Source organism: Oncorhynchus keta, chromosome 11, assembly GCF_023373465.1.
Source record: "Oncorhynchus keta strain PuntledgeMale-10-30-2019 chromosome 11, Oket_V2, whole genome shotgun sequence".
In the NCBI taxonomy this organism is placed as follows: Eukaryota; Metazoa; Chordata; class Actinopteri; order Salmoniformes; family Salmonidae; genus Oncorhynchus; species Oncorhynchus keta.
This window is the reverse complement of record NC_068431.1, coordinates 10449993-10465259: the sequence shown is the minus strand read 5'-3', so window position 1 is coordinate 10465259 and position 15267 is coordinate 10449993. Positions and strand designations below refer to the sequence as shown.

The following is a 15267-nucleotide window of genomic DNA, read 5'->3' as shown; positions in this document are numbered from 1 at the left end:
AGCTGTTTCACCTGTAGCTGTTTCACCTGTAGCTGTTTCACCTATATCTGTTGTAGCTGTTTCACCTATAGCTGTTGTAGCTGTTTCACCTGTAGCTGTTGTAGCTGTTTCACCTGTAGCTGTTGTAGCTGTTTCACCTGTAGCTGTTTCACCTATAGCTGTTTCACCTATAGCTGTTGTAGCTGTTTCACCTGTAGCTGTTTCACCTGTAGCTGTTTCACCTATAGCTGTTTCACCTGTAGCTGTTTCACCTATAGCTGTTTCACCTGTAGCTGTTTCACCTATAGCTGTTTCACCTGTAGCTGTTTCACCTATAGCTGTTTCACCTGTAGCTGTTTCACCTGTAGCTGTTTCACCTGTAGCTGTTTCACCTATAGCTGTTTCACCTGTAGCTGTTTCACCTATAGCTGTTGTAGCTGTTTCACCTATAGCTGTTTCACCTGAAGCTGTTTCACCTATAGCTGTTTCACCTGTAGCTGTTTCACCTGTAGCTGTTTCACCTGTAGCTGTTTCACCTATAGCTGTTTCACCTGTAGCTGTTTCACCTATAGCTGTTTCACCTGTAGCTGTTTCACCTGTAGCTGTTTCACCTGTAGCTGTTTCACCTATAGCTGTTTCACCTGTAGCTGTTTCACCTATAGCTGTTTCACCTGTAGCTGTTTCACCTGTAGCTGTTTCACCTGTAGCTGTTTCACCTATAGCTGTTTCACCTATAGCTGTTTCACCTGTAGCTGTTTCACCTATAGCTGTTTCACCTGTAGCTGTTTCACCTGTAGCTGTTTCACCTGTAGCTGTTGTAGCTGTTTCACCTGTAGCTGTTTCACCTATAGCTGTTTCACCTGTAGCTGTTTCACCTGTAGCTGTTTCACCTGTAGCTGTTTCACCTGTAGCTGTTGTAGCTGTTTCACCTGTAGCTGTTTCACCTATAGCTGTTTCACCTGTAGCTGTTTCACCTGTAGCTGTTTCACCTGTAGCTGTTTCACCTGTAGCTGTTGTAGCTGTTTCACCTGTAGCTGTTTCACCTGTAGCTGTTTCACCTGTAGCTGTTGTAGCTGTTTCACCTGTAGCTGTTTCACCTGTAGCTGTTTCACCTGTAGCTGTTTCACCTGTAGCTGTTTCACCTGTAGCTGTTGTAGCTGTTTCACCTGTAGCTGTTTCACCTATAGCTGTTTCACCTATAGCTGTTTCACCTGTAGCTGTTTCACCTGTAGCTGTTGTAGCTGTTTCACCTGTAGCTGTTTCACCTATAGCTGTTTCACCTGTAGCTGTTTCACCTGTAGCTGTTTCACCTGTAGCTGTTTCACCTGTAGCTGTTTCACCTGTAGCTGTTGTAGCTGTTTCACCTGTAGCTGTTTCACCTGTAGCTGTTTCACCTGTAGCTGTTTCACCTATAGCTGTTTCACCTGTAGCTGTTTCACCTGTAGCTGTTTCACCTGTAGCTGTTGTAGCTGTTTCACCTGTAGCTGTTTCACCTATAGCTGTTTCACCTGTAGCTGTTTCACCTGTAGCTGTTTCACCTGTAGCTGTTTCACCTGTAGCTGTTGTAGCTGTTTCACCTGTAGCTGTTTCACCTATAGCTGTTTCACCTGTAGCTCTTTCACCTGTAGCTGTTTCACCTGTAGCTGTTGTAGCTGTTTCACCTGTAGCTGTTTCACCTGTAGCTGTTTCACCTGTAGCTGTTGTAGCTGTTTCACCTGTAGCTGTTTCACCTGTAGCTGTTTCACCTGTAGCTGTTTCACCTGTAGCTGTTTCACCTGTAGCTGTTTCACCTGTAGCTGTTGTAGCTGTTTCACCTGTAGCTGTTTCACCTGTAGCTGTTGTAGCTGTTTCACCTGTAGCTGTTTCACCTGTAGCTGTTGTAGCTGTTTCACCTGTAGCTGTTGTAGCTGTTTCACCTGTAGCTGTTGTAGCTGTTTCACCTATAGCTGTTTCACCTATAGCTGTTTCACCTGTAGCTGTTGTAGCTGTTTCACCTGTAGCTGTTGTAGCTGTTTCACCTGTAGCTGTTTCACCTGTAGCTGTTTCACCTATATCTGTTGTAGCTGTTTCACCTATAGCTGTTGTAGCTGTTTCACCTGTAGCTGTTGTAGCTGTTTCACCTGTAGCTGTTGTAGCTGTTTCACCTGTAGCTGTTTCACCTATAGCTGTTTCACCTATAGCTGTTGTAGCTGTTTCACCTGTAGCTGTTTCACCTGTAGCTGTTTCACCTATAGCTGTTTCACCTGTAGCTGTTTCACCTATAGCTGTTTCACCTGTAGCTGTTTCACCTATAGCTGTTTCACCTGTAGCTGTTTCACCTATAGCTGTTTCACCTGTAGCTGTTTCACCTGTAGCTGTTTCACCTGTAGCTGTTTCACCTATAGCTGTTTCACCTGTAGCTGTTTCACCTATAGCTGTTGTAGCTGTTTCACCTATAGCTGTTTCACCTGAAGCTGTTTCACCTATAGCTGTTTCACCTGTAGCTGTTTCACCTGTAGCTGTTTCACCTATAGCTGTTTCACCTGTAGCTGTTTCACCTATAGCTGTTTCACCTGTAGCTGTTTCACCTGTAGCTGTTTCACCTGTAGCTGTTTCACCTATAGCTGTTTCACCTGTAGCTGTTTCACCTATAGCTGTTTCACCTGTAGCTGTTTCACCTGTAGCTGTTTCACCTGTAGCTGTTTCACCTATAGCTGTTTCACCTATAGCTGTTTCACCTGTAGCTGTTTCACCTATAGCTGTTTCACCTGTAGCTGTTTCACCTGTAGCTGTTTCACCTGTAGCTGTTGTAGCTGTTTCACCTGTAGCTGTTTCACCTATAGCTGTTTCACCTGTAGCTGTTTCACCTGTAGCTGTTTCACCTGTAGCTGTTTCACCTGTAGCTGTTGTAGCTGTTTCACCTGTAGCTGTTTCACCTATAGCTGTTTCACCTGTAGCTGTTTCACCTGTAGCTGTTTCACCTGTAGCTGTTTCACCTGTAGCTGTTGTAGCTGTTTCACCTGTAGCTGTTTCACCTGTAGCTGTTTCACCTGTAGCTGTTGTAGCTGTTTCACCTGTAGCTGTTTCACCTGTAGCTGTTTCACCTGTAGCTGTTTCACCTGTAGCTGTTTCACCTGTAGCTGTTGTAGCTGTTTCACCTGTAGCTGTTTCACCTATAGCTGTTTCACCTATAGCTGTTTCACCTGTAGCTGTTTCACCTGTAGCTGTTGTAGCTGTTTCACCTGTAGCTGTTTCACCTATAGCTGTTTCACCTGTAGCTGTTTCACCTGTAGCTGTTTCACCTGTAGCTGTTTCACCTGTAGCTGTTTCACCTGTAGCTGTTGTAGCTGTTTCACCTGTAGCTGTTTCACCTGTAGCTGTTTCACCTATAGCTGTTTCACCTGTAGCTGTTTCACCTGTAGCTGTTTCACCTGTAGCTGTTGTAGCTGTTTCACCTGTAGCTGTTTCACCTATAGCTGTTTCACCTGTAGCTGTTTCACCTGTAGCTGTTTCACCTGTAGCTGTTTCACCTGTAGCTGTTGTAGCTGTTTCACCTGTAGCTGTTTCACCTATAGCTGTTTCACCTGTAGCTCTTTCACCTGTAGCTGTTTCACCTGTAGCTGTTGTAGCTGTTTCACCTGTAGCTGTTTCACCTGTAGCTGTTTCACCTGTAGCTGTTGTAGCTGTTTCACCTGTAGCTGTTTCACCTGTAGCTGTTTCACCTGTAGCTGTTTCACCTGTAGCTGTTTCACCTGTAGCTGTTTCACCTGTAGCTGTTGTAGCTGTTTCACCTGTAGCTGTTTCACCTGTAGCTGTTGTAGCTGTTTCACCTGTAGCTGTTTCACCTGTAGCTGTTGTAGCTGTTTCACCTGTAGCTGTTGTAGCTGTTTCACCTGTAGCTGTTGTAGCTGTTTCACCTATAGCTGTTTCACCTATAGCTGTTTCACCTGTAGCTGTTGTAGCTGTTTCACCTGTAGCTGTTGTAGCTGTTTCACCTGTAGCTGTTTCACCTGTAGCTGTTTCACCTATATCTGTTGTAGCTGTTTCACCTATAGCTGTTGTAGCTGTTTCACCTGTAGCTGTTGTAGCTGTTTCACCTGTAGCTGTTGTAGCTGTTTCACCTGTAGCTGTTTCACCTATAGCTGTTTCACCTATAGCTGTTGTAGCTGTTTCACCTGTAGCTGTTTCACCTGTAGCTGTTTCACCTATAGCTGTTTCACCTGTAGCTGTTTCACCTATAGCTGTTTCACCTGTAGCTGTTTCACCTATAGCTGTTTCACCTGTAGCTGTTTCACCTATAGCTGTTTCACCTGTAGCTGTTTCACCTGTAGCTGTTTCACCTGTAGCTGTTTCACCTATAGCTGTTTCACCTGTAGCTGTTTCACCTATAGCTGTTGTAGCTGTTTCACCTATAGCTGTTTCACCTGAAGCTGTTTCACCTATAGCTGTTTCACCTGTAGCTGTTTCACCTGTAGCTGTTTCACCTGTAGCTGTTTCACCTATAGCTGTTTCACCTGTAGCTGTTTCACCTATAGCTGTTTCACCTGTAGCTGTTTCACCTGTAGCTGTTTCACCTGTAGCTGTTTCACCTATAGCTGTTTCACCTGTAGCTGTTTCACCTATAGCTGTTTCACCTGTAGCTGTTTCACCTGTAGCTGTTTCACCTGTAGCTGTTTCACCTATAGCTGTTTCACCTATAGCTGTTTCACCTGTAGCTGTTTCACCTATAGCTGTTTCACCTGTAGCTGTTTCACCTGTAGCTGTTTCACCTGTAGCTGTTGTAGCTGTTTCACCTGTAGCTGTTTCACCTATAGCTGTTTCACCTGTAGCTGTTTCACCTGTAGCTGTTTCACCTGTAGCTGTTTCACCTGTAGCTGTTGTAGCTGTTTCACCTGTAGCTGTTTCACCTATAGCTGTTTCACCTGTAGCTGTTTCACCTGTAGCTGTTTCACCTGTAGCTGTTTCACCTGTAGCTGTTGTAGCTGTTTCACCTGTAGCTGTTTCACCTGTAGCTGTTTCACCTGTAGCTGTTGTAGCTGTTTCACCTGTAGCTGTTTCACCTGTAGCTGTTTCACCTGTAGCTGTTTCACCTGTAGCTGTTTCACCTGTAGCTGTTTCACCTGTAGCTGTTGTAGCTGTTTCACCTGTAGCTGTTTCACCTATAGCTGTTTCACCTATAGCTGTTTCACCTGTAGCTGTTTCACCTGTAGCTGTTGTAGATGTTTCACCTGTAGCTGTTTCACCTATAGCTGTTTCACCTGTAGCTGTTTCACCTGTAGCTGTTTCACCTGTAGCTGTTTCACCTGTAGCTGTTTCACCTGTAGCTGTTGTAGCTGTTTCACCTGTAGCTGTTTCACCTGTAGCTGTTTCACCTGTAGCTGTTTCACCTGTAGCTGTTTCACCTGTAGCTGTTTCACCTGTAGCTGTTTCACCTGTAGCTGTTGTAGCTGTTTCACCTGTAGCTGTTTCACCTGTAGCTGTTTCACCTGTAGCTGTTTCACCTATAGCTGTTTCACCTGTAGCTGTTTCACCTGTAGCTGTTTCACCTGTAGCTGTTTCACCTGTAGCTGTTGTAGCTGTTTCACCTGTAGCTGTTTCACCTATAGCTGTTTCACCTGTAGCTCTTTCACCTGTAGCTGTTTCACCTGTAGCTGTTGTAGCTGTTTCACCTGTAGCTGTTTCACCTGTAGCTGTTTCACCTGTAGCTGTTGTAGCTGTTTCACCTGTAGCTGTTTCACCTGTAGCTGTTTCACCTGTAGCTGTTTCACCTGTAGCTGTTTCACCTGTAGCTGTTTCACCTGTAGCTGTTTCACCTGTAGCTGTTGTTTCACCTATGTTTCACCTATAGCTGTTTCACCTATAGCTGTTTCACCTGTAGCTGTTTCACCTGTAGCTGTTGTAGCTGTTTCACCTGTAGCTGTTTCACCTATAGCTGTTTCACCTGTAGCTGTTTCACCTGTAGCTGTTTCACCTGTAGCTGTTTCACCTGTAGCTGTTTCACCTGTAGCTGTTGTAGCTGTTTCACCTGTAGCTGTTTCACCTGTAGCTGTTTCACCTGTAGCTGTTTCACCTGTAGCTGTTTCACCTGTAGCTGTTGTAGCTGTTTCACCTGTAGCTGTTTCACCTATAGCTGTTTCACCTGTAGCTGTTTCACCTATAGCTGTTTCACCTATAGCTGTTTCACCTGTAGCTGTTTCACCTGTAGCTGTTTCACCTGTAGCTGTTTCACCTGTAGCTGTTTCACCTATAGCTGTTTCACCTGTAGCTGTTTCACCTATAGCTGTTGTAGCTGTTTCACCTGTAGCTGCTTCACCTGTAGCTGTTTCACCTATAGCTGTTTCACCTGTAGCTGTTTCACCTATAGCTGTTGTAGCTGTTTCACCTGTAGCTGCTTCACCTGTAGCTGCTTCACCTGTAGCTGTTTCACCTATAGCTGTTTCACCTGTAGCTGTTTCACCTGTAGCTGTTTCACCTGTAGCTGTTTCACCTATAGCTGTTTCACCTATAGCTGTTTCACCTGTAGCTGTTTCACCTATAGCTGTTGTAGCTGTTTCACCTGTAGCTGTTTCACCTGTAGCTGCTTCACCTGTAGCTGTTTCACCTATAGCTGTTTCACCTGTAGCTGTTTCACCTGTAGCTGTTTCACCTGTAGCTGTTGTAGCTGTTTCACCTATAGCTGTTTCACCTGTAGCTGTTTCACCTATAGCTGTTGTAGCTGTTTCACCTGTAGCTGCTTCACCTGTAGCTGCTTCACCTGTAGCTGTTTCACCTATAGCTGTTTCACCTGTAGCTGTTTCACCTATAGCTGTTTCACCTGTAGCGCTATAATAATTTTTTTCTGATGATTGATGTTATGAAACATATTTCTCTCATGGTTTGAATCCAGAATCATTTCACGTGTGGATAAGTGGATGCTGCTCATTTAGTCTTTTTCTCAACTGTACATCCTTCGGAAAATAAAATACTCTATGTAGAACCTAAAAGGGTTCTTCGACTGTTCCTATAGGAGAACCCTTTGAAGAACCCTTTCTGGTTCAATGTAGAAGCCTTTTGGTTCCAAGTAGAACATTTTGGGTTCAATGTAGAATCCTTTCCACAGAGGGTTGTACATGGAACCCAAAAGGGGTTGTCATTTCCTATGTCATTTTCTATGAGAAGGCTGTGAAATGTGAATCTGACAGCTTTACTGGTGTGTGTGTGTGTGTGTGTGTGTGTGTGTGTGTGTGTGTGTGTGTGTGTGTGTGTGTGTGTGTGTGTGTGTGTGTGTGTGTGTGTGTGTGTGTGTGTGTGTGTGTGTGTGTGTGTGACTGGGGGGGTGTAGCATGTTGTGAAATGCACAGCTGGGACACACATTGGCTCATTAAAACTGACTAAATCACTGAGTGATTATGAAATGCGGAATTGAAAGAGAGCGGAATTGGAATGATTGGCCTATTACTGGGATTGTATCTGAATAGCGGCCATCACTTGTATCTATCTGAGTAGCAGCCATCATTTGTATCTGAATAGCAGCCATCACTTGTATCTGAGTAGCAGCCATCACTTGTATCTGAGTAGCAGCCATCACTTGTATCTGAGTAGCAGCCATCACTTGTATCTGAGTAGCAACCATTGCTATCTCTCTCTCTCTCTCTCTCTCTCTCTCTCTCTCTCTCTCTCTCTCTCTCTGTCCCCCCCCTCTCTCTCTCTCTCTCTCTCTCCTCCTCTCTCTCTCTCTCTCTCCCTCCTCCTCCTCCTCCTCCTCCTCCTCTCTCCTCTCTCCTCCTCCTCCTCCTCCCCCCTCTCTCTCTTTTCTATCTCACCATACCTCCCTCTCTCCCCCACCCTCGTTACCTCTCTCTCTCTCCCCCCCCTCTCTCTTTCTCTTTCCTTCTCTCTCTATCTCACCATACCTCCCTTTCTCCCCCACCCTCGTTACCTCTCTCCCCCCTCTCTCTCTTTCTCTTTCCTTCTCTCTCTATCTCACCATACCTCCCTATCTCCCCCACCCTCGTTATCTCCCCTCTCTCTCTCTCTCTCTCTCTCTCTCTCTCTCTCTCTCCCCTCTCTCTCTCTCTCTCTCTCCCCCTCTCTCTCTCTCTCTCTCTCTCTCTCTCTCTCTCTCTCTCTCTCCCCCTCCCCCCTCTCTCTCTCTCTCTCTCTCTTTCTCTTTCCTTCTCTTTCTCTTTCCTTCTATCTCACCATACCTCCCTATCTCCCCCACCCTCGTTACCTCTCTCTCTGACTCTCAGGCAGGGGGAAAGCACTACCACCCCACCTGTGCCCGTTGTGCCCGCTGTCTCATGATATTTACAGAAGGAGAGGAGATGTACCTGACAGGTGAGTAAGGCTCTCTTCCTGTTGATGATAACACCATCATTAAATAATTAGTCATATACTAATTATATAAGTATTTGAATAATTATATTTTCGATGTATTGTATCCTTTACTTTGACCTACAATGCACTTCGATGGTGAGTCCTATTCGCTTATGCAGTCATACGGTGGTCATTTGCTCTTGGTGACATTGGTCCAATGCGATTGATCGCTAATGAATTAGCAGTGGGGGATGCCCAACCACCATGTACTTCCAGTAGTCAGTATTGGATGACCAGGACAGACTCCTCAAAGGGAGGTTCAGACTACTGCTCAGCAGGGCCCTGGCCTGTCATTACTTTGAATTATGGCAGTTCTATAAACAGTCTCCCACCATTATTGATCACAGCTGTACTGTACATCATTGAATAGACTGGCCTTAACTGTCTATTCTACAGAGCCTCTGATGGCCACTCAATATAGCTGTGAGGAAGTGGTCTGCTGGCTTCTCATCACCAATCACCACCATCAAATGGCACCCTAGTCCCTATATAGTGCACTACTTTGACCAGAGCTCCATGGCACCCTAATCCTTATATAGTGCACTACTTTGACCAGAGGTCTATTGCACCCTAATCCCTATATAGTGCACTACTATTGACCAGAGACCTATGGTCAAAAGTAGTGCATTATGTAGGGCATAGGAACACAGCGACAGGGACACTTCCAGGGTTCAGACAATGCTAAACCATTCTACTCCCCATCATCAACATGCTACTCCACATCATCAACATGCTACTCCACATCATCAACATGCTACTCCACATCATCAACATTCTACTCCACATCATCAACATGCTACTCCCCATCATCAACATGCTACTCCACATCATCAACATGCTACTCCACATCATCAACATGCTACTCCACATCATCAACATGCTACTCCCCATCATCAACATTCTACTCCCCATCATCAACATGCTACTCCCCATCATCAACATGCTACTCCACATCATCAACATGCTACTCCCCATCATCAACATTCTACTCCCCATCATCAACATTCTACTCCCCATCATCAACATGCTACTCCCCATCATCAACATTCTACTCCCCATCATCAACATTCTACTCCCCATCATCAACATTCTACTCCCCATCATCAACATTCTACTCCCCATCATCAACATTCTACTCCACATCATCAACATTCTACTCCCCATCATCAACATGCTACTCCACATCATCAACATGCTACTCCACATCATCAACATGCTACTCCCCATCATCAACATTCTACTCTCCATCATCAACATGCTACTCCACATCATCAACATTCTACTCCACATCATCAACATTCTACTCCCCATCATCAACATTCTACTCCCCATCATCAACATTCTACTCCCCATCATCAACATGCTACTCCCCATCATCAACATTCTACTCCCCATCATCAACATTCTACTCCCCATCATCAACATTCTACTCCACATCATCAACATTCTACTCCCCATCATCAACATGCTACTCCCCATCATCAACATGCTACTCCACATCATCAACATGCTACTCCACATCATCAACATGCTACTCCACATCATCAACATTCTACTCCCCATCATCAACATGCTACTCCACATCATCAACATTCTACTCCCCATCATCAACATTCTACTCCACATCATCAACATTCTACTCCCCATCATCAACATTCTACTCCCCATCATCAACATGCTACTCCACATCATCAACATGCTACTCCACATCATCAACATGCTACTCCACATCATTAACATGCTACTCCACATCATCAACATGCTACTCCCCATCATCAACATGCTACTCCCCATCATCAACATTCTACTCCCATCATCAACATTCTACTCCCCATCATCAACATTCTACTCCACATCATCAACATGCTACTCCCCATCATCAACATTCTACTCCCCATCATCAACATTCTACTCCCCATCATCAACATTCTACTCCACATCATCAACATTCTACTCCCCATCATCAACATTCTACTCCACATCATCAACATGCTACTCCCCATCATCAACATGCTACTCCACATCATCAACATGCTACTCCCCATCATCAACATTCTACTCCCCATCATCAACATTCTACTCCCCATCATCAACATGCTACTCCCCATCATCAACATTCTACTCCCCATCATCAACATGCTACTCCACATCATCAACATGCTACTCCCCATCATCAACATTCTACTCCACATCATCAACATGCTACTCCCCATCATCAACATTCTACTCCCCATCATCAACATTCTACTCCCCATCATCAACATTCTACTCCACATCATCAACATTCTACTCCCCATCATCAACATTCTACTCCCCATCATCAACATTCTACTCCCCATCATCAACATTCTACTCCCCATCATCAACATTCTACTCCCCATCATCAACATGCTACTCCACATCATCAACATGCTACTCCCCATCATCAACATGCTACTCCACATCATCAACATGCTACTCCCCATCATCAACATTCTACTCCCCATCATCAACATTCTACTCCCCATCATCAACATTCTACTCCCCATCATCAACATGCTACTCCCCATCATCAACATTCTACTCCCCATCATCAACATTCTACTCCCCATCGTCAACATGCTACTCCCCATCATCAACATTCTACTCCCCATCATCAACATTCTACTCCCCATCATCAACATTCTACTCCCCATCATCAACATTCTACTCCACATCATCAACATTCTACTCCCCATCATCAACATGCTACTCCACATCATCAACATGCTACTCCACATCATCAACATGCTACTCCCCATCATCAACATTCTACTCTCCATCATCAACATGCTACTCCACATCATCAACATTCTACTCCACATCATCAACATTCTACTCCCCATCATCAACATTCTACTCCCCATCATCAACATTCTACTCCCCATCATCAACATGCTACTCCCCATCATCAACATTCTACTCCCCATCATCAACATTCTACTCCCCATCATCAACATTCTACTCCCCATCATCAACATTCTACTCCACATCATCAACATTCTACTCCCCATCATCAACATGCTACTCCCCATCATCAACATGCTACTCCACATCATCAACATGCTACTCCCCATCATCAACATTCTACTCTCCATCATCAACATTCTACTCCACATCATCAACATTCTACTCCACATCATCAACATTCTACTCCCCATCATCAACATGCTACTCCACATCATCAACATGCTACTCCACATCATCAACATGCTACTCCACATCATCAACATTCTACTCCACATCATTAACATGCTACTCCACATCATCAACATGCTACTCCCCATCATCAACATGCTACTCCCCATCATCAACATTCTACTCCACATCATCAACATGCTACTCCCCATCATCAACATTCTACTCCCCATCATCAACATTCTACTCCCCATCATCAACATTCTACTCCCCATCATCAACATGCTACTCCACATCATCAACATGCTACTCCCCCATCATCAACATTCTACTCCACATCATCAACATGCTACTCCCCATCATCAACATTCTACTCCCCATCATCAACATTCTACTCCCCATCATCAACATTCTACTCCACATCATCAACATTCTACTCCCCATCATCAACATTCTACTCCCCATCATCAACATTCTACTCCCCATCATCAACATTCTACTCCCCATCATCAACATTCTACTCCCCATCATCAACATGCTACTCCACATCATCAACATGCTACTCCCCATCATCAACATGCTACTCCACATCATCAACATGCTACTCCCCATCATCAACATTCTACTCCCCATCATCAACATTCTACTCCCCATCATCAACATGCTACTCCCCATCATCAACATTCTACTCCCCATCATCAACATTCTACTCCCCATCATCAACATTCTACTCCCCATCATCAACATTCTACTCCCCATCATCAACATTCTACTCCACATCATCAACATTCTACTCCCCATCATCAACATGCTACTCCACATCATCAACATGCTACTCCACATCATCAACATTCTACTCCCCATCATCAACATTCTACTCCCCATCATCAACATTCTACTCCCCATCATCAACATGCTACTCCCCATCATCAACATTCTACTCCCCATCATCAACATTCTACTCCCCATCATCAACATTCTACTCCCCATCATCAACATTCTACTCCACATCATCAACATTCTACTCCCCATCATCAACATGCTACTCCCCATCATCAACATGCTACTCCCCATCATCAACATTCTACTCCCATCATCAACATTCTACTCCCCATCATCAACATTCTACTCCACATCATCAACATTCTACTCCCCATCATCAACATTCTACTCCCCATCATCAACATTCTACTCCCCATCATCAACATTCTACTCCCCATCATCAACATTCTACTCCCCATCATCAACATTCTACTCCCCATCATCAACATGCTACTCCACATCATCAACATGCTACTCCCCATCATCAACATGCTACTCCACATCATCAACATGCTACTCCCCATCATCAACATTCTACTCCCCATCATCAACATTCTACTCCCCATCATCAACATGCTACTCCCCATCATCAACATTCTACTCCCCATCATCAACATTCTACTCCCCATCATCAACATTCTACTCCCCATCATCAACATTCTACTCCCCATCATCAACATTCTACTCCACATCATCAACATTCTACTCCCCATCATCAACATGCTACTCCACATCATCAACATGCTACTCCACATCATCAACATGCTACTCCCCATCATCAACATTCTACTCTCCATCATCAACATGCTACTCCACATCATCAACATTCTACTCCACATCATCAACATTCTACTCCCCATCATCAACATTCTACTCCCCATCATCAACATTCTACTCCCCATCATCAACATGCTACTCCCCATCATCAACATTCTACTCCCCATCATCAACATTCTACTCCCCATCATCAACATTCTACTCCCCATCATCAACATTCTACTCCACATCATCAACATTCTACTCCCCATCATCAACATGCTACTCCCCATCATCAACATGCTACTCCCCATCATCAACATTCTACTCCCATCATCAACATGCTACTCCCCATCATCAACATTCTACTCCCCATCATCAACATTCTACTCCCCATCATCAACATTCTACTCCACATCATCAACATTCTACTCCCCATCATCAACATTCTACTCCACATCATCAACATGCTACTCCCCATCATCAACATGCTACTCCACATCATCAACATGCTACTCCACATCATCAACATGCTACTCCCCATCATCAACATTCTACTCCCCATCATCAACATGCTACTCCCCATCATCAACATTCTACTCCCCATCATCAACATGCTACTCCACATCATCAACATGCTACTCCCCATCATCAACATTCTACTCCACATCATCAACATGCTACTCCCCATCATCAACATTCTACTCCCCATCATCAACATTCTACTCCCCATCATCAACATTCTACTCCACATCATCAACATTCTACTCCCCATCATCAACATTCTACTCCCCATCATCAACATTCTACTCCCCATCATCAACATTCTACTCCCCATCATCAACATTCTACTCCCCATCATCAACATTCTACTCCCCATCATCAACATGCTACTCCACATCATCAACATGCTACTCCCCATCATCAACATGCTACTCCACATCATCAACATGCTACTCCCCATCATCAACATTCTACTCCCCATCATCAACATTCTACTCCCCATCATCAACATTCTACTCCCCATCATCAACATGCTACTCCCCATCATCAACATTCTACTCCCCATCATCAACATTCTACTCCCCATCATCAACATTCTACTCCCCATCATCAACATGCTACTCCCCATCATCAACATTCTACTCCCCATCATCAACATTCTACTCCCCATCATCAACATTCTACTCCACATCATCAACATTCTACTCCCCATCATCAACATGCTACTCCACATCATCAACATGCTACTCCACATCATCAACATGCTACTCCCCATCATCAACATTCTACTCTCCATCATCAACATGCTACTCCACATCATCAACATTCTACTCCACATCATCAACATTCTACTCCCCATCATCAACATTCTACTCCCCATCATCAACATTCTACTCCCCATCATCAACATGCTACTCCCCATCATCAACATTCTACTCCCCATCATCAACATTCTACTCCCCATCATCAACATTCTACTCCCCATCATCAACATTCTACTCCCCATCATCAACATTCTACTCCCCATCATCAACATGCTACTCCACATCATCAACATGCTACTCCACATCATCAACATGCTACTCCCCATCATCAACATTCTACTCCCCATCATCAACATTCTACTCCCCATCATCAACATTCTACTCCCCATCATCAACATGCTACTCCACATCATCAACATGCTACTCCACATCATCAACATGCTACTCCACATCCACATCATCAACATGCTACTCCACATCATCAACATGCTACTCCACATCATCAACATTCTACTCCACATCATCAACATGCTACTCCCCATCATCAACATGCTACTCCACATCATCAACATGCTACTCCACATCATCAACATGCTACTCCCCATCATCAACATTCTACTCCCCATCATCAACATTCTACTCCCCATCATCAACATTCTACTCCCCATCATCAACATGCTACTCCACATCATCAACATGCTACTCCACATCATCAACATGCTACTCCACATCCACATCATCAACATGCTACTCCACATCATCAACATGCTACTCCACATCATCCACAGGGGGGTGACTCAATATTAGGAAAGTGTTCTTAATGTTTGCTATGATCAGTGTATATATTGGATATAATGTGTCGTATTATACAGGAAGTATTTGAAAAAGAGATCTAGGTCTCAATATGTCTTCCCTGTTAAAATAAAGATGAAACAAATGCTACTCTCTA

General features: G+C 44.3%; 1 protein-coding gene across 14 annotated transcripts in view; it reads left to right on the top strand.

Annotated features, from left to right (window-relative positions):
* Positions 1-15267, top strand: part of LOC118389794 (actin-binding LIM protein 3-like) — a 199701-nt gene that overhangs the window by 133709 nt on the left and 50725 nt on the right. For all 14 annotated transcript variants that reach the window (XR_008147215.1, XR_008147214.1, XR_008147213.1 and 11 more), the window contains exon 7: positions 8190-8277. Coding sequence is in view for 10 of the 14 variants with exons in the window: in XM_052529427.1 (XP_052385387.1) it covers positions 8190-8277 (88 nt within the window). In the remaining 4 variants the exon portion in view is untranslated. The remainder of the gene's footprint in view (positions 1-8189; positions 8278-15267) is intronic.